The sequence below is a fragment of the Seriola aureovittata genome, chromosome 24 (assembly GCF_021018895.1).
Source record: "Seriola aureovittata isolate HTS-2021-v1 ecotype China chromosome 24, ASM2101889v1, whole genome shotgun sequence".
NCBI classification, from domain to species: domain Eukaryota; kingdom Metazoa; phylum Chordata; class Actinopteri; order Carangiformes; family Carangidae; genus Seriola; species Seriola aureovittata.
The window spans coordinates 437,288-457,443 of NC_079387.1; the positions used below are offsets into that span (position 1 = coordinate 437,288).

Below are 20,156 nucleotides of genomic sequence, written 5' to 3' on the forward strand. Positions count from 1 at the left end.
TCAATTTCATTCAAATCACAGCAGAGGAATGAAGTTCATGTAAACTTAATGATGTTGCCTTGTAAATTGATTTAGTGGTCATTAGAATTTTGGCTCAGCATCACAGAGCTGTGGATTTCATAAACGTTTCACACCTCCAGTTTTATCAGCATTTCTGTGTATTTGATATTCTTGATGTCTTAACTGCTGCCAGCAGAGGGCAGCAAATCCTTAATGATCATTTCTGTTCGGTTTGTGTCTTTTTTTCTTTCAAAATATTGAATATTGGCGGAGTCAAGTCTTCTTCCAATAAGCAGGCAACCCAAACAGAAGATATGTTGTAACTGCTTGAGGTCAAGGGTCATCTGCCTGCAGGATTCTTCCTGCTATAGGAGTCCTAATCCAAGGTCAAAAAGGATTTACAGCAACATATTTAGCAGAAATGTCCTCCATAACTTTGAAAAGAAAAATTGTGAGACGTGTTAAAGCAACATGCTAAAGGGGATAAGAGTGATAGAAACAAATATCAACAGAGGGCCCAGCTTGTTGCTCCTGCTGCGGTTTAACAAAGCGTCCAGCTTCATCCTAATCAGTTGTAAAAAGTCAAACGGTGGAGGCAGCAGTCAGGGAGAGGCTGGCAGGGAGGAATCCTAACTGGTGCGGAGCTAATGTGGCCTCATTAATCTCTTAATCCTCGTTTCCTCGCGGCCCCTGTGGCCCCGACCCGCTGGCTGTGAACTTGTCTGGCCCCTGCAGCAAAGTCAAATGCTTCTCCGCTGCTGCCGACAAACAGCCAGTCCCAGAGAACCTCAAGGAACGCCAGCAAACTAAAATCTATTTAGGGTGTCGCGAACAGATGGTGAACACACTATAATATCAGAAACTATAAATGTTATAAGATCTTTTGAACACTGTTTGATTGCCCCATAATCTTTGATTAAATCTGTACTTTTCAGGTGATCTCACACATCCTCTGGTGGACATGTTGGAGGTCTTCAGTTCTAAGAATAGCTGTTAACAAGGAATTATGGGTGCAAGGAGACGGATGGAGAACTTCAAACCATCTGTGTGAAAGGTAAGGAACCACAGTTTGTCTGAAACTGGGAGGAGCCCAACACGAGCCATCTGGTAGTGTTATCGTACCTGTTCCAGGCGTCACATAAAGTGATTTGTAGTCCGTCAGCAAGGGCTGCAGCTCAGTCCTCACTTCTGATCTTGCCGGACCAATCAGCAGCCTTTAACACATCGAACTTCCACATCCTGCATCCGTACTCTCTGATATGTTTTCACAGCACACGTCTATATCCCATTGCCTCCCCACAGGGGCGCCCTAAGGCTTGGTGCTGGGGCCCCTCCTCTTTGCAACACACCACCTTTGGGTGTTATCATCCGCTCACATGGATAGGGTTAGTTTAAGATAGGGGAAAACCCAAACTTCACTTGGGAAAATTTCCTAACAAAAAAAAACTAGCATGTCAGAATTTTGTGTCTTTTCTCATTGAGTTTGACAATTGTGTTCATGACACAGTACAATCACAAGCCGTGATTGATCAGACTCCAACGTGTAGCCTGTGTCTCATCACATCAAATTGTATGACTCTATGATCATCTATTCAAACACACAGACCTTCGCAAAAGGGAAAAACACATAGTCTCAACATGGAACTAGTCATTTGACTTCACCCGAATCCTGGTTGACTTCAGTTGTCACCGAACAAACCAAACACAAAAGTATCCGTCTTTCGGTTCATTCCACACCAAAGAATGCAAATATCAAGTTTGACCACAGAGCTTCAGTTCAACAAACCTTAAAAAATTATTAACAGTTTTAAAAAAATAAGTCTAAATAATTAAAGCCGCTCTCCATACCTTAAACGAAATGTGAAGAAATCAATACCTTAATAGGTTTTTTATTTGTTTTCTGACAAAACAACCAATAAACAATGCTTTAATAAGAAATAATATAGATTATACAGTGATTAAGATATATACAACAAGAAATATAGGACAGTATAAAACAACCAAATAAATAAATACTCATACAGAGGTTTGGGTTTGAAGTGTAGAACCTGAACAGGATGGCGTTTACAGCGAAACGTATAAAGTGTTCTAGAGGAGAGAACGACCTCCACTGCAGATTCAAAATGATCAATGTTACCGATGAAGGAAGAACCGTGTGCCGAATACTAAATGGTGAAATTCAGGTTTCCCCCATTTCCTGTCTGCAGAATACATGTGTAGCAAAAGTAAATAAAAAAAGTCTTTATCTCTGTCTGTCAGTGTCTCATTAGCCTAGCTTAGCACAAAGACTGGAAGCAAGGGGAAACTGTGAAAACCATGTTCTAACAGTTTGGCAGTATTGGAATTTATACACTGACAACCCTTGCCGCAGCTAGAGATGCGGGACAGTCGGTCAAGAAGTAACTGCAATAAGCACAAAAGTAGTTTCCCCTCTGTTTCCAGTTTAAGTGCTGAGCCAGGTCCTGTGCTGGACACACAGAGACGAAACTGACTTTTGGACTCAGACTTTACTGGGCTTGGTTTGAAAAGAATTTGAGTGATTTCCTGGAGTTTGAACTTTGCAGTGTAATCCAGTGGAGAGAATTAAGACCCTCTGGTTTTTTCTCTTGATGATACTCTGTGCCGATGGCTCTGGATGACCTAAAGGGTTTGTCTGTATTGATCGGTGTTTGCTGGTTCTGATTGGATCTTAACCTTGGGCGATAGGGAGCTGAAAAAAAAAGGAATATGAGATCTTACAATGACAGTCACAGAAATGAAAGACGTAGAAGTTATGGAAAACTTTGACTGTGAAAAACTAATTTCTTTTTCTATTTTCTTTTCAGAAATCCAGCTAAAAAGGATTGGGTTAAACATCTGGAGACAGGGAAGCTGAATTTGTATGTTTGCTCAGATAAAACGGTGAATTCACATCCAGAACAAAGTGCTGCACATTGCTTTGATCACTGCAGCGTTCACAGGCTCACTGTTATCATTGAACCCCCCCCCCCCCCCCCCCCCCCACTGACCCTCATCTGTAACTGGTCAATTCATGGATGCATTTTCACGTGCTTCCAGTTTTCTTCATATACAGATCTTCTGACTCACATATGTGTGAATCTCAGACCAGCTGGAGAAACATTATAAAAACATATAACTACTTCATGGCTGGAGTTTAAAACCATATGAGAATCCAGGAAAGGAGGGAGATTTAGTATTTTAAGTTATAGAAGTGGTTGTGAAGTCCAGTTTTTACACTACCCAGTAACCCTGGTCTGTTTCTAAATGACAACGTTTACATGCTAAACTTCTTACCCTCCCGGAGCAGAGAGAACCTGAGTATCCGCTCCGGCAGGCGCAGACATTAGGTCGGACACATCGACTGCCGTACAGACACTTCTGTTCACAGAGGGCTGAAATATCACAGGAAATAAAACAATAAACCAGAACGAACATATAGTAAAGTTTAATTATATGATTCAGCCAGGACACTATCTTTAATTTTTCAACCAAATTTATCCCAGTTTTAACTTAGAGGAATATCAGGACCTGCAAATCTGTCGGTCTTGGGATGACAATCTATATCCTCATGTAGCGTATAACACAACTTGTGTAAAAGAAAGGTTAAAAAAAAGCCAATCAGAAAGGCATTTTTCATTAATGACATCTCATCCTTTTCACGTGGAATAACTTCCAGAGGTCGTGTTGCAATACTCACGGATCTGGCACAGCATGCCTTGCCACCCCGGTGCGCAGTGGCAGGTGTTGGGACCCACACACTCCCCTCCATTCAAACACTTCTGCAGACAGCTGGCTGGGAGGACACACAACACTTAACCTTAGAGACACTTCATTTGACTTGCATCTTAACTGTGGGATTTTCTGTGTCAGTATAAACTCTCTCTGCTCATGTGTTGGTTTGAAATGCAGTTCGTTCATGGTGTTTTTTGTCATTTGCCACCGCCTGCAGGTTCAGGTGTGGTCGGGTGTGAGGTCAGCGGCTGCGGAACAAAAATAAAAACAACAGGAGCAACAATGGAGGAAAAAAAAAGGACAGTGAAACCAAATGTTGCAGAAAAAGCAGCTGTGGAGAATATCCAGATGCTTCATGGTCACTGACGGTCCATCCTGGTGAGTGGCTGGTGTTGAGGTGTGAACTGATGAAGGAGGACGTCAAGGCTGCCAGCACGCCTCCTTCAAAATAAAAGCTGCAGATCTGAGCTCCAACAGATAACGGTTATCTGTGGTTAATCCCCGTCTCCCCTTCTCAGCCTCGTGAAGGTCGGAACCATAAAACACCGCAGACGTCGGAGCTGCTGGTTCCCATATGTGAGGCGCCACTTGTGGAGGCGTCTGTCGGCATAGGCCGGAGGGTTCAGACAGTGTCACTGCACCTGAAGCCTCTGCTTCACCGCGGTGAGTTTCGTAGCAACATGGGGGAAAAGCTTTGATGGTGAAATCCATTCTGAGGTAGTGGTGTATGTTTTCAGTCCAACACAGTCTCTTTTTAATAGAGCAGGTTAGTCAGTGGACTGAAAAATGACAACGACTTTGAATAGCAATTAAAAACATTCTTAAATGTTCAATTCTAAACGATTGTCAAATATTCCACTCATACTTTAAATCACTTCTTCAAACACATTTGAGTGACTTTACTTTGATTTTTCCTGTTCTATCTTTCAACAACTGCTTGATAACAAACAGACGAGTTTAGGTTTTGGTGTCGATTCCGGGAGGCCGGTGTGAATCCGCGGTCAGACGCGCGCAGGTGTTCACACCGATGCGTCCTGGCATTCAGCGCGTCGGCCTGGAGGACGGCGCTGTTGTAAATGTAAAGACTCCGTGTTCGATTCTTGTATCACGGCACTTACGTTTATCACATCTCTTCCCTCGCCAGCCTGACGGGCAATCGCAAACATCTGGACCGACACACCTGCCGCCGTTCATACACATGGGCTCGCACACACCTGGAGAGGGAGAGAGTGAGAGAAATGATTCAAAGCCAGAAAAGAACAGGTGAAAATGAACCGAATCGTTTCTTTTCAGATGTAATGTGAAGAATTTTAGGTAACACACTTTCAGTTTGTAAATTTAAAATAGAGGAAGATAAAGAGGAAGCAAAAGGATATTGAACGATGAGGACGAAGTGGAAAATGTTCAAGAAGAGACGGAAGATAAGATAATAAGAGAAGCAGGACTTAAAGGAATGAGGGAAGCAGTGCCAGACAAGAACAGACGAGGAGAGAAATGATGAGGTGGACGATGCGGGAAGACAGACTTTTCTCGCAGCGCCTCGCGGTGTATCCCTGCGGACAGGAGCAGATGTTGTTCCTCATACAGACACCACCATTCTTACAGGGAGGACTGCAGACGGCTGCAGGAGGAAGAGGAAAACCAAACTTACACAAATACTGAAATAAAGGGATCTGGATTTGACTCCTCGCAACCTCAAATTTTGCAAATGAAGCTTGAATTACTGTTTAGTCGTTGATTTACCGTTCTGACACTGTGCTCCGTAGAAACCACGAGGACACTCGCAGATGTTCGGCCGGACACACGAGCCTCCGTTCAGACAGACGGGAGAGCAGAGAGCTGGAGGAGAGAGAGGCGAGAACATCAGCACTGTGGTCAGTACACACACACACACACACACACACACAATACACAATACACATAATACACACTCACCAGTGTCACAGGATGGTCCATTCCAGCCTGAAAGACACCTGCACTCATCTGGAGACACACACTGGCCTCCGTTGTGACAGTGGCGGCTACACACCACTATAACACACCGAAAAATAATATACTGTATATCGCATTCATGATGGTAAGGAAAACAACTTAACCCAAAACAAAAACCTTCTGATCGTAAATGTCAAATTAACCACGGACAAAATCTGATCAAATAAAAGTTAAAATAAACAAAACTTTTGAAGTAAATTTGTAATAATTCGGCAACTACAACTCCCACAAGCCTTAGCAACTTTAGCCACTGAATGACGACAAGGGAATTATAGTAGCTGTGAACTCACTGGTTTCACACCGAGGTCCGACAAACCCATAAGGACAGGAGCAAGTCTGCAGTCCCACGCAGGTGCCTCCGTTCTCACACGGCGACCTGCACAGAGCTGCAGAGACGGGCGTCCGTTAGTTTGATCATTTAGAATAGTTGATTCATAAACCTGTGACCGGAACAACTGCGAAACTGGGAAACAAGCCTTACCTTCCTGACACGTCTCTCCATGAAAGCCTCTCCGACACCGACACACACCCGGAGCGATGCAGGCGCCCCCGTTCATACACTCTGGATCACAGATGGCTGAGAAAATATGGGCATACAAAAATCAACAACGGAAAACCAAAATACCCAAAACAAACCAATACACACAGAAATGTGTATGAAGATGCTAAAATAATAATAAACGTGAGCCGGTTATTTGTTTACCTGTTTGACAGTCTAATCCAGTGTAGCCTGGTTTGCAGCGGCAGGTGTTTGGCGCAGCACACACCATGTTCCTGCCGCATGTATGTCTGCAGACGGCTGGAAACACACACAGGGGGCGACGCGGAGATGGTATTTACAATCTATGATGGCTCAATACGTCTTAATTACCTGCATCAGAATCGTAACATCCCGTGGGATACATACATGCCATATGCCTGATTGGCATTGGTGCAGATACTGATCTCACTAAGCACATTGGGGATTGGCTTTAATGGGATTGCTCCAGGTTAAATGCAACAAACCCTGACCTGGTATCACCTGACATCATAATGTTCCTAATCAGTGCCACACAGTGATGGATTTAGATCGCGACAGCGAGTGTGTCATCACCCTCGTTCAAGTTACATTTACAAGAAATTTCAAAAAGGTAACAAACAAATTGACAAATCTCTCGGCTGCTGAAGGTGAGGAGTTGTACCTCGACAGGCGCGTCCGTCACCAGTGTATCCTACGGGACACCTCCCACAGCTGAACCCATCCACGGTCGGTTCACACTGGACGCCAGGGAAGCACGGAAGGTCAGCGCAGGTCGTCGCCTGTTTGTCGGCCGTGGTACCACTCCTAACACCTGGTCGGACGGGGGTGGCTCTCTGTTGCGGGGAGCTGTAGACCGTCTTGCCTGGTGTTGTGAAGGCCAACGCCGGGACCACCTGCAGCATCTCTGAGCTTTCTGACCCAGGCTCAGCCTCGTCTCCGTCTGCTGAGAACTCCGACTCGGACAGAGAGTAGGACAGAGCGGTGAGGGCCGCTGTAAGTGGGAGGACAGGTCTCGGAGGGGTCCAGGGTTTGGCCTGGGTGGATGCCAGGTGGTTGAGCTGAGGCTGGGTCGCCTGTTTGGACTGTGTCACTTCACGAGGAGGAGGAGGAGGAGGAGGAGGAGGAGGAGTTACCTTCAGAGGCGTGGCACCCGTCAGTGCTGCTTCAGACTGCCGGGAGAGGGTTATGGAGAGAAGACAGGAGGGTTATTCATACTTCCTCCTTTATGAATAATGACTCATGTCTTTCATCAGGAGGATGCACAGCGCAGAGGTAGACTCACCTTGGAGACAGTCGCATGGGGGACGACAAACTCTCTGGAGGCAGTGATGCTAGTTCTCGCGTGTGTCCTGGCGTCTGATCTAGAGTTGGTGCTGTGGTGGATGATGTGAGTGTTCGCAGTGACATGCAAGGGGCTCACTAATGTTTTTGTAACAACTCTGGAAGCAGTGACCGCCTCTCTCCGGCCAGTACCACCTCCCCTGCCTGATGCGGAAACCTGGCGTGGTGCATTATCTTGATTGGGTCTGGTGACAGACAAGGACAGGTGTTTGATGGCGTGTCTGCTGGGCAGGTCGGGCAGGTGGAGCTGGGAGACTTTGCTGCCACCTCCGTGCGGGGATCGGCCGGTCTTGCTGACTGTCTGCTGCCGAGGGAGGTGATTGGATGCTGAGGAAAGACAGGAGCTGGCATCAGTGCTTTTGGCAAATTGACCCCTTCTTGTCCGGTCAGAACATAGCAGCTGTAACTAGGAGGAACAAGCTCCGAATTCCCCCACATGCTAAAGCTATGTGGGCTCAAGTTAAAGCAAAAAGAGAAGGGATATCTGCTTAAATACTAGCATGTTGTTGGAAAAGAGCACACAGGCAATCCCTCCTTGGGTGAATATAATGTTAAGAAGATATTTTTACAGGCTCCGATTTGTGTAAAACTCCTCAGAGCAGCACTGCAAAGTGATTTAAGCGATTCCTGTCTCGTTTGAGGCTGACACACTCATCTGCACAAACACTCTGTTCCGCTTTGTGTCTTTCCAGACAAACACAATCCACAGTTAAGGGATTTAAGTTGGAATGAAACCGTCTCTTCTGAGCTGTTAGGACCCACCCCCCCCCGCTCCGCTTGTGAGAAAATAACATCAAGCAGTCTTCTGTTGAAGCTTAGCGGCCGGGTGCTGACTTAAAAAGCAAAGCACCAGAGGTGGTTATTACATCTAGGCAGGCAGTCTCGGTCGCACCGATCTATCTGCCGCAATAAACGACATTCCTTCCAACCAAGAGAAACACATTAAACAACATCAGGGAAAACCAAAATGTCATAAAAATCAAAATCAAAGATCTTTAAAGTGGCGCATGACATATGGAGAGACGTCACATTACTGCCTGGTGTTTTATTTTATCCCTGAACAACAACACAGGAAGTGTCTTCAGATTAAAAAGAAGAATAGAAAGAGGAAGAAAAGGTTCTATATTCATGCATGCATTTGGAAAATTATGGTCGACTCATCAGTAGACGTTCATGTATGTTTCAGGTTTAGAAAAGCTTTAAATCAGTGAATTAGGTGTTGCAGGTCCAGTGGTTGCGTGAAGCTCTTACCCGCCTTGGCGTTCTTCATACAGACACGTCCATTGCCGTAAAGGCCGGGCGGGCAGCGGCCGCAGACGTAGCCGACGTGTGGCGGCCTGCGGTTGATGCACTGAACCCCGGGGAAGCAGGGCCTGCCGGCACACGTAGCCGCCGCGTCGGCGGCCAGAATCTGAACCGATCCTGAGAGACACAAACAACGGTCAGAGCTCTGAGCGAGCTGAGTCGTCTCTCCGTCTTTCTGAATGCACAGTGGTTTCTGCTTCATGCGTTCTTGGTTTTTCTTGTGAAGTTCTCTAAAGATAGTGAAAAGGATCAGCAGTAAACACTCCTTTACCCCTAACCCCCTGAAACACCTCTACCCACCACTGCTGGCTACAGTAACAGAGGTAAATATTTCTTTAGAAAAGAACAGTTGGTGGAGACGGTTGGGAACTTCTGACTTACCTGCAGCCGGTCCGCCATTTCCCGCTGCTGTCGGTGTCTTGATAATAGTGTTGCTGATTTTGGGCTGATCAGGCTCGACTTGGTCTGATGTCATTCCTGAGCTGTTCTTCATAGTGTTTGTGTTGCTGCTGGATGGGCTGAGGTTAATTCCTTGGGTTTTTCTCAAAGCGTCTGTCGTTGTTTGGGAGACGCTTGATGCAACCGCTGTGACGCTCTCGCTGGTTTCCACCTTTGTCAGGGTTGGATTCGGGCTAATTCCCGGAGTCTTTCTCCAAGCGGCGGTCTTAGCTTGCGATCGGCCCGGGTCAATTCTTGGAATCGTCCTCCCCGCCTCAGCCCTCGTCTGTGGGGAGCTACCGCTCGAGGTCTTCCGGAAAGTGTCTGTCTTTATTTTGGGAGGTTGCAGCGGAACATCTGGTATCTTGTAGACCGTTGTACGAGGAGCGGATGCGGGAGTGACGGTGGCCGGCCTGAGGACTGCTGCGTGAAGGAAGACACAGTTTATGTTTTGGATTGCCATGTGATGCCTTTATCAGACGCTCTTATCTGGAATGACTTCCTATTCAATTTCAAGATCACTCACGCTGCAATGAACCGATAGCAAAGAGGTGAAGCGGAGGCTGCAGTGTACGCGATGGTGCAGTAAAGCAATAGGCAAAAATAAATCTGGAAGGGTCAAAATGCTGCACAGCAAGAGTTGAGACTTTGGACTGAGTTTGTGTAATGATCCATCACCACTCACAGCCTATCAACACATTTACAAACCACAAGCGTAGCAGGAAACACTCGTGAGGACGGGCCGCGGACACGGCAGCAGGTCAAACAAACCCGACTCGATTTTAAGCAAGACATGTTGGCCGTGCTGACGCAGGATGAATCAAATACAACCAAGACTGATTACATCATCATGAAACATTTGAGTCCTCTTCATACCTTGGACTTCAATTTACTGAGTCTAGTAAAGGCTTTCATTTGTTTCTGTTGCTGTCTCTTTGAGATAGGGCTGTACTGGAAATGACTCGACTTGTCTTGCTCCCTCTGGGCCTGGTCTTACGGCAGAAAACATAAGAAGAGGAGCATCCATCACAGCACGGTGCAACCCCCCCCCCCCCGCTAGCCCCTGACACAAAGTTGAACTGAATAAGGAGGTGAAATAAGTTGAACCAAAGTCTCTCAACTCAAGAAGATCAGAGGACTGAGGAGTAAGCAGTCAAACAAAGGGATTGTGGAAATCCAAGGATCTGTCCTCATGAGTCTACTTTTACACAGTTCCATAAAAGTGACAAACTAACATGTCACTGACTGTAACTTATGCTGTGTGTTCTGCTGTGGGCCAACTTTTCCATTAAGGACGATAAAGTCTTGAGATGTACACCGTGGTTTGGTTTTCACCCTGCTTAGATGCCAAGTGTTGACGTCCTTTGATTACTCAAAGGACAATACAATGCAATTGCAAGAAAGCCACAACTCAACTGACATTTAAATAGTCTCCGTGTAAACGCAAACACTGACTGAGGATGATTTGTAAATGCTTGTTCAGCCCAGGTGTGTCATGCGTTACAAACTTTAAATACACCTGTGGCGCCAGTCTGCCCAACGCAACATGGCTCCTCTGTTAAAACAAGTTCTGCATCGATTTAGTGAGCAACTCAAAACACACTGAAGTGAATTTGATAAGATTTGATAAATGTGAAGAGGATCACCGTCACATTGCGACATCCAATCACAAACCAAAGTGTGGTGACGTGTTTGCTGGTAGCATGAATGTAGGACGACTCAGCTTTCATGAACCATAATGAACCTTAATTGCACTCGTCGAAACAAAAGCGTGTCTGCAACAGAGAGAAGTTTTTATTTGATTTAGAAGCATCCTTCATTCCTGCGTTTTTGTTGACAGATTCCCCACTGCTGGGAAGTGCTTCCTGTGCAGCAGCTGCAGGTAGGAATACCTCAGGCTTTATGAATCTCAGTACAACCAGTGTTTGCAATGCATTAACTCCAGTTAGCAGTCGCTGCGATGCAAAGTGAGCACGTGGAGGGAGGCAGCGGTATCAGGCCATCTGGTTTCCATTCAGCACAAGGACTGGGTCCCTGCTGAGTTCTTCCTCAGAGTAGCACGGCTGCAATGAGTAAATTTGCACTGACATTCACATTTTGGGCATTTAGCTGATGCTCTTATCCGGAGTGATGCACTTAGCAGAATGAGCTACATGTTCTTTTGGGTCGCGTGCAAATAATCGCAGAGAACGCTGCAACCGACATCACAGATTCCAACGGATGATTGTTCACGATGAAGAATTGTTTATTTCTTTTATCACGTGAGACCCTTACAGCGCTACGGAACGGCTGCAGGATCTCAAAGTACAGCAGTATCTGATCAACTCATGCTATGCCTGCTAATGGGATCCAGGTTTGTGGGTAGGAGCTGGGGTATAAGGGTCTCATATTTATACAGTGTGTAAACACTGAAGTTCTTTCATCATTATACCTGTCTTAATTTGTTATGTTTGAAAAAGAAACAACAACAACCTGGCGAGAGAGTAAAGGCTGAATACGGTGAAATGATGTGTTTTTTTTTTAACTGTGTAATTTTACCATTCTGTTCAGAGTAAAGTGTTCTCATTTCATTCTCATGATGTTTTGATTTTGTCTCATGTTCTTTCAGATCAGATCTCACGACCGGACACCAGATTGAATACCTCTCGTAAATGAAAAAAACTTGCCGTTTCTCCACGGCAACATGTGGCAAGGGAGCAGGCGGGTTACTCTCTGCTGGTGTTTAAGGTGCGAGTGCCACCCTAGCGGAACTGTCCTGGCATAGCACACCTTAAACGTGTACAGCGTGCCCACACTTACCCGTGCATTTCGTCCCATTTCCCACCATGCCTTTGGGGCAGGGGCCGCAGCCATAGGAGCCAAAGCTATTGAAGCACTGGACTCCTGGGAAACAGGGTTTTCTCTCACATTCGTTGATGTCTTCCAGGCATGCGATACCTGCCAAAAACACGCACAGGAGAAATTGATTCTGTGATTATCAGATATAACTATGATTGATTCTCTACAGCTGCAAATGTGATGCCAGGGCAGAAATAAACAGAACCTGCTTTTCTTGTATTTCTTACTTTTTTTTTTCCAGGAATTACAGCGCAGATAAATTCCAGCGTCTGCCTTCAGCTCTTACCTCTCAGCCCTGCAGGACACTCGCATCTGTACCCGCCGGCCGTGTCGACGCACTTGCCGACGGTGCACGGAGCCGACAAACACTCGTCCACGTCCTCGGCGCAGCGCTCTCCCCGTTTCCCCTCAGGGCACACACACAGGTATTTCCCGCTGCCGGCGGGGAAGTTGACATCCGTCACACAAGTGCCTCCATTTTGACAGCCACACGGCACCACATCAATCTGTTGCACATGGAAAAAGGACACTGCTGAGGGAGATCCCTATGTATAACAATCATTTTATCATCTTTAAATGAATAGGGATCCTTTTATATGATCACTAAAACCACCTGCTCCCTCTAATCTAGCAGAGCTATGAGCATCTTAAAGTTTCTCAGTTTCTTCCTCCCTCCCCTCTCCTCCTCCAACTCTACCTCCACAGTGAAGGTGCTCTGGGCGTTGCACTCGTCGGACAGCGCGAAGCGGAACGAGCGTCTCGAGCGACGCCCCCTCTCCTCCGGAAGCACCGGGACCCTCCAGATAAGGAGACCGGCGGGGGAGAGGACAGCGCCCCCCGGACCCTCCTCCAGTTGGAAGAGGAGCGCCGAGCCTTCGGGGTCCGACGCAGCAAACTGGAAGACGAAGTTCTCCCCGGCAAATGTTCGCAGGTTGCTCTGAGGCCGGTGGAAGGCCGGGGGCGCGTTGACTGGAAGAGGAAGAAAAGGTGAAGAGACAGGTGAAAGGGAAGTGCTGAAATATATTTGTGATGCAATTTAGATGTTGAAGTTACAATCCAAATATCTGCAATTATTCCCACCTTTTTATTTATTATTACATGTCCAAATACAAGCCTTTGTGTTTTGATGACAGAATTTACTTCGTGTCCCGGAGTAAATTCGGTCTGACAAACATTCATCCAGGCTTTTCTTGGAAGAATCCTTGTAAACACACATGTCCGTGGCTGGACGGGTTTCTGTCTTTTCTTTCCAACTGGAGCTCTTTACGGCTAAATCAGTACAATTACTTAAGATCCTCTAACCGGTCACGCTCTCACCGCAGACGTTCAATAGGAAGAAAGTGATGGTAATCCCAGGAAACTCCAGCGCAGCATGATGGTCTTATGTTAAGAAACCATCAAGAGAACACTTGCTGATTTATAGGATTATTACTGTTTCTGAATTTCCAAAACTAACTGCAGAGAAATAAGCAAAACGTGTGGCAGAGAAGTGACATAATCCTTCTTGCATCCAACATAAATCAAATTGTCTCAAGACTTTTGTAGAAGAAGTGTCCTTTTCTTGATACAGTCACTTTCATCTGCCTTGTTTTGTCTGGTCGCAACAAACTGCACAGCTGCACTGGAGAGAGGAGGGATTATCTCACCCCACTGCTTGAGAAAATTCAGGTTTTCAGGCCATTTCTAGGTAATTTATGGCACTGCACAGCCTCGCTATTACGGCTGACGTGCTTTGTTGTGTGTAAAGAATGCCGATTGTCAGTCTGTGTCGCCGTGGAAATTAAACATGTGATTTTCCCCCCTCTTCTCCCCTCCCATCTCTCTCTCTCTCTCTCAGGGTGGTTAAGCGACAGGTCAGGGCACGCTGGGAAACTTAGACCTCCGCTCCTTTGATCTGCTAAAGGGGAAAAACAGGACCACAGTCGGTGACGGACGAATACACTAATACAGTCAGGTAAATGCTGCTTTTCCCTGTTGTTCCTCATCATTAGTGAGCTGCAAGCGGAACAGAAAACACCTGCAATAAACCGTTTCTTTGCTGACTTTGTGAAAAACTAATATTAGTGTGTGCTGTATCGTTTAGATTTCCCTTCTTTAAAACTAAGGGGCCTCGAGCAAACCATGACAAACAGATCCACTCTGAAACTACACAAAAGAGGTACAGGACACCCCCGTCCACATATTTTTGGCCATACAGTTATAGCAATGAAAAGGTCGTTCTCTTTTTGTACGACGAGAGACACACTAACTGGGTCGTACCTTGGTTCACAGACCAGGTGAACTGGGAGGTGTCCGGGTCACAGAGGAGGCAGGGGCTGCTGGGATTGGAGTCTCCCTCTGCAAAACACATCCCATCGATGTTACACGTCCGCTCCTGGCCAACAGAGGTGGAACGGAGAGAGGTTTGTGCGCGCGCTCATATTTACAACATCGCTTTGAAACGTTGACATGTTCAAACAGCAGAAATGACAACACTGTAAAACATATTCTTTTTTCGAGCTGTTTGTGGTCGCGGAACGGGAAATCGGATCTAAATACACATCATCTGCTACATTTCGACTTAAGCCAATTCAATTTGTTTCAGCTTTGGCAAGCGCATGCACATTTTCTTGGTGTCCGCAGCTGTTTGTACACGTGTGTGTGTGTGTGTGTGTTCACTCTGGTTGTTAAGATTACATGTTTTTCTGTCTGTATTCCCATAAAAAGCAGTTCCAGTAACAACAGAACCCCCTCTGTACCTGTTTTTTTAATGAATGTAAAGTTGTTAGTCAGATGCTGCGTGTTGAGAGGATGAGAAATCACTCTGTCTCTGGTTTAATCATTCAACTTGCTCGGGGCGCAGATTGTGGACCCCTAACAGAGCATATAAAACACTTCACCACACTTTTCCACTAAACACCCACTGTCTCATAAATCCGTTTCCCTACTCAAATAAACGAACACCACAGAGTCCAGGTTTTCCGAAGGACGACTGTACCACCTCGTCTTCGCGTGTCTTCGTCCTACCTATGGATTAGGATTAGTTCATTAGGATGGGAGCTTTTTAATTTCTGTAATTTTATGCGTCCGGAAAATGCGCATGGAAAATAATACATTCTGCACCCGTGACCTTGAGCCTTGACGATAGTGACGACAGGGCCAAAACGTGTATACTGCAAATATCTTTCACGCAGTTATCAAGTCTTTAACAGACTCAGAATAAGCGGTTCTCAGTTCACTGTGGAGGAGATGAACAACTTGGATGGAGAAGAACACGGTTCACTTTTGTATGCGAGTTACCTTTAACTTACAGAGTCCTGAGCGCGAGGCCTCGCAGACCTGGCAAACACCGTCGTAGATTGTCAGAACCTTGGCCTGGCTGTACTGGGAGCCATCATTGGTCACCTGACAGCAAAGGGAGGAGATATTCTTAACGTCTTCCGAAAAAACAGCCATCAACCAACAAGAGACACTTAAATCACAGGATAATATGAGAAGCAGCTTTACCTTAATCTCCCAGCGTGCGTATGGTTTGTCATCCATCATGAAATCCTCTGTATTGACGGCGGTGTTGCTCAAGGATGGGACGGCACAGTCTAAAGCTTTGGAGCTGAGGAAGGTGGCTTTTGTTCTCTGTTTTTCCCCCGCAACCCAAACCCCGTTCATGTACTGTGGAGGCAGAGGAAATATATATTTTTTTTTAAAAAACACACTTTCTTCCTGAAGCCTCTCAGCCCGGCGTCTGAACTTCCCTCTCCTCACCTTCAGTCTAGTGGCGTGACAGCTGAGGTCCGGAGAGTCGACGAAGCCGAGGCCGAAGACTCGGACGTTGCGACAATCAAAGGATCGGATGTCACATAGTCCACCGTTCTCAAGATCTGTTATCTCCACTGGCTGGCCTATTAGAGGAGAGGTTATTATAGCTCAGGAGTAAATTACAGGTCAATCAAAAGAGAGAAGATTAGTTATTTAATGCTTGTAATCAGATGTCAAACCATTCTTAGACACGAAGCTCATCAGAGGAACGCGTCCATACTCACCGATGGCCAGGCTGCAGTCGTAGAAGCTGTGGCCGGGGTAACACTGGCAGCCCCATTCCGTACACTCCCCATTTCCATTGCAGAAGTTTGGGCAGCGCAGAGCCATCATCACCTCCCCGTACGCTCCCGGAGGACCTGCCACCTCCAAAGCTCTCTGGGTCCGGTTCTCCAGCAACCGTCTCTCGCACTCATTCTCCAGGTACGGCAGCAGAGCCTCGTCCCAGCCCAAATCGTCTTTGAGCTGCAGGTCCAGGATGCAGAGATCCACCGCCTCGTCCAGGCGGCGTCCCAGCAGCCCCCGGCACACCGCGCCGACGGTGGAGTCGGCCAAAGCCATCCGGCACACCTCCAGAGCTTTGGCCGAGGTAAGGCCGCTCGGCGTGGGCCACCGGGGTCGCACCTCCGGTCGGGCCTCTGCCAGGTGATCCTCGGGGAAAAAGTAAGCGAATTTCTCCAGATCAGCCTGAGTGAAGCTTTGAGCAGCAAAGACAGGCCGGAATTCAAATGACGCCTGTCTCCTCTGCCTGTCGACGGAAAGCAGATGATCCTCCTCGAACTCACCGTCTAACTCAAGATCACCATCACTTTTTGGATTGTCCTCATGGTGAAACCCAATGTGCCTCCTCTCCGGAGGATGACTGATAAAGGCAGATGTATCCAGGATGCTTTCCTCTCTTTCTGGACTCTTGATGTATTCCACTGTGGTGTCCATGGACGGGAACACAGATGTGTAATCCACATTATTGTAAGATATGCAGGCGGAGTGAGCGGAAGGATCGTAGAGGTTCCTCATCCCGCTGCTAGCGTGATGAGAAGTGCTGTATCCCTGCTGGCACTGACAGAACGGCCTCCTGAACTCCTGTGCCGTCCCATGGGGCGTCCTGTCAAATAAACTCTCACCTGGAGCTATCCTAGCACACACACACACAAAGGATGGGAAAACCGCACAAACAAACGGCTTTGCGGAGACTTTGAACAATCTACCATTTCAGTCAAATGATGTCCGAGCATAGCGAAGTTCGAATTTAAAGTAAAACAAACAAGACTGACCTCCAGTCCTCTATGAAGCGATGCAGGTCATCGGGGCCATAGGAGAGACCATCAGAGCTGCGGAAGTCATTGTTGCCATTGCGGTCGAAGGTGCCGCAGAGGCCTCGTGTGTTGCCGTAGTCGACGCTGGGCGCCCGAACGGACAGGCTCATCCCCCAATCACCAACATCTGCCCTAACAAAGGCTCCGGAGGGAAAGAGCAACTACGAGAGGAGAGTCACATCCGGTTCTTAAAATGTACATCCTGAAAGAGCTGCGCGTTCAAATGTACATGATGGACACGCTACACTCGAAGCATTAAAGAAGCCAAACCACATATAATGACGCTCCAAAGAAATCTGCACCAGTTTCAAAATGTTCGGATACCTACGGTGACCTTCTTCCCCCGGTGGGACTCCAGGACCCTGACCCGAGCGCCCTCCTCGTCACCGACGTTCTTCAGGGCGAGTTGCGGCCTGGTCTCCTGCGGCTGACCATCGCACATGTCAAAGACGGCAACCTCATTTCCCTCTCGCACCGCAACGCCGCAGTTACAAGCGACAGCGTAGCGTCGGCCGCCACAGTCCCACTGGCGAGAATGCACCTCGAAATCCCTGACGAGGCTCCGGTAGAGGACGAAGGTGCCAGTCTGGTGGTTTTCATAACGCCTGCACATAGTAAATTTACAGAAGGACATGAGGTTATGTCATCTGGTGCAAACTGAAACTACTATCTATTATAACAACATTATAAATGGAATTAAATGACCATTTGACAACTGCTAACAACCGATAAGGAGGGAACTTACCTGCCATCCAATGTAATGACATGCGGGTCAGTCAGAGAGTAGCAGATGGAAGTAGGAACGTCCTGGACCGTGACCTGGGGGCAGAGGTCAGGAGAACAAAGATTAAGGGGGCCCCACCCACTGACCCTTTGACCTTTGGGCTTTGATGTTTTCACTAAACACAGATGGGAAAGCTCCTCCGCGGACTCCTCAGAGACACGACGTCTGGAGGGCCGACATCACGTCTTACATAACATAATAGCTGTGCGGACGCAACTAACGAGCACTTAGAGCAGCGCTCCTCAAACATCGTGTCAAACCATCAAACAGTTAGACTTTAAACCCCCACCCTCCTCCCTACCAACTCCATAAAGCACTGTATAACTGTGCGTATATGTACGTGCGGGAGAAGGGCTTATCAGTGACTATTGGCGAGAAGACGTGGGAAAATATTTGGATTTACGCTAAAAAGATATCCATCTGTACATCACTTTCTCCTCTGCGTCTTAAATGTAAAACCGAAATAGGTACCCATTTTCTACGGTGTGTCATAAATTACAGAAATATTGGTCTGACTCACTATGCGAAATGGAAAGAATATTTGGTAGGGATTTAGATACGGATCCAATATATTTGATTTTGGGCCTCCCAAGTAGACGTATAACCACTATCTAACATTCTTACTTTTGCTGCTAGGAAAAGTATATTGTAACAGTGGATCCTCTGGAATATCTTACGAATATTCTACAAAACAAAGCAGACCAGTTCTACAAAGTCTGACAGCCCTACTTGAACTATCTTGGACCTGACTCTTGTTCCATCACCGTGCAGGAGAACTCATGAATCATGGCTCTTGTGACCTGCGATTTGCCTGTAATGTGGACATTTCCTGTGGCCTCCTGTATGCCTCTGTCGATCTGAGCTCTTTTTTTGGGGGGGGGGGGGCGGTTTGTGCGCTTTGGCCTGTTGGTATTGTCTATATGTTTGTTTTGTTTTATTGTTATTGTAAAAAATATGAAAACCCAATAAAGATAGAAGAAATTCAAGAATCCAAGAATCCTGGAATCCCTAAGCACCACCGGAACCTCCTCAAAGAGTACCCAGGAACCCCTGTAAGGACCGTATCCTATGCATTTTTCATAACGCGGGACCCTAATATCAAGAATCCATCCAATAAAAATACTTTTGGAACATCTATGAGTGCTCCACGGTTCCATGCAACTTCCCATGCAACCTTTATGCCTTAAATTCCAATTTTCCTTGACTTCCAGGACCACTGGAAACCCTTCAGGAACGAGTACTCATCAATCCTTCTATAAAACCCCTTAAAGTTTGTTAGTATAGCCCCAGGAATGGGTCTTCATGAACCCCTGGAAAACGGGGATCCTCAAGGATCTCTTGAACCCATTTATGGGTCACAATGACAATTTGTACGACTCCAGATCCCCGGAACTACACAGATCTAGATAAGAGTTGACACTAACGAGAAAACATCAGAGTTATGTGTGTTTATCCGTGAGATTAAAGGAGGTTTCACTTCAACTCACTTTCAGGGACACTGGGACGTAGCTCCTCCAGAGTCGCGGTGCGCCGAGTGCGGGCAGAGCACCGACCAGACTCGGACGGTTCCCATCTCGTGTGAAATCGGTGACAGCGGTGACAAAAAACGTCGCCCGACCGCAGCTGCCTTCGCTGCAGGCGTTAGGCCGGAGCTCCACCTGGCAGGCGGACAGCGCCACATTGGAGGCCTCGTGTCCGAGACCGTCTGTGGATGTCGACACAGCGGTAAGTTAGTGTTAACGGACGGCGAGCAGCTGCCTGCAGAGCTGTAATAAAGTCTGCCTGAGCTGGCTTTGATGTGACGATGAAGAAAGAGTGAGCGTGAGAGTGTGAGCACAACAGAAGACAATCCAACAGGAAAGAAGATCGAGGACGGCAACCCGGCCCTCTAATCATGTTTAATAAATTCATAATTCTTTAAATAATTATGTTTGGGCTCACTGTCAGCTCCTCTAACTTGTGTTTTTCTCACTACTTTAATAATAACTGTCAAATTAAGGGGATGTTAAGGTTTAAAGAATGGCGTGTTTGGTCAGCTGTGGCGGTTGCTCCAGCACATCCCATTTCATTGCCAAAATCAGGAATTTCTGTCTCC

The 20,156-nt window shown here is 46.8% G+C and overlaps 1 protein-coding gene across 1 annotated transcript in view; it reads right to left on the reverse strand.

Annotated features, from left to right (window-relative positions):
* Positions 1-1,166: 1,166 nt before the first annotated feature.
* si:ch211-246m6.5 (von Willebrand factor D and EGF domain-containing protein) overlaps positions 1,167-20,156 on the reverse strand; it is a 28,635-nt gene continuing 9,645 nt past the window's right edge. The window contains exons 8-33 of the mRNA XM_056370292.1: positions 19,549-19,766; positions 18,023-18,096; positions 17,606-17,882; positions 17,236-17,438; positions 16,186-17,096; positions 15,908-16,044; positions 15,653-15,814; positions 15,446-15,550; positions 14,426-14,540; positions 12,864-13,135; positions 12,453-12,672; positions 12,128-12,265; positions 9,272-9,751; positions 8,837-9,007; positions 7,527-7,912; positions 6,906-7,413; positions 6,428-6,523; positions 6,206-6,301; positions 6,015-6,110; positions 5,668-5,763; positions 5,476-5,571; positions 5,258-5,353; positions 4,851-4,946; positions 3,698-3,793; positions 3,295-3,392; positions 1,167-2,710 (exon numbers count right to left, since the gene is read on the reverse strand). Of these exons, the coding sequence (XP_056226267.1) occupies positions 2,690-2,710; positions 3,295-3,392; positions 3,698-3,793; positions 4,851-4,946; positions 5,258-5,353; positions 5,476-5,571; positions 5,668-5,763; positions 6,015-6,110; positions 6,206-6,301; positions 6,428-6,523; positions 6,906-7,413; positions 7,527-7,912; positions 8,837-9,007; positions 9,272-9,751; positions 12,128-12,265; positions 12,453-12,672; positions 12,864-13,135; positions 14,426-14,540; positions 15,446-15,550; positions 15,653-15,814; positions 15,908-16,044; positions 16,186-17,096; positions 17,236-17,438; positions 17,606-17,882; positions 18,023-18,096; positions 19,549-19,766 (5,264 nt within the window). The 3' untranslated portion in view covers positions 1,167-2,689. The remainder of the gene's footprint in view (positions 2,711-3,294; positions 3,393-3,697; positions 3,794-4,850; positions 4,947-5,257; positions 5,354-5,475; positions 5,572-5,667; positions 5,764-6,014; positions 6,111-6,205; positions 6,302-6,427; positions 6,524-6,905; positions 7,414-7,526; positions 7,913-8,836; positions 9,008-9,271; positions 9,752-12,127; positions 12,266-12,452; positions 12,673-12,863; positions 13,136-14,425; positions 14,541-15,445; positions 15,551-15,652; positions 15,815-15,907; positions 16,045-16,185; positions 17,097-17,235; positions 17,439-17,605; positions 17,883-18,022; positions 18,097-19,548; positions 19,767-20,156) is intronic.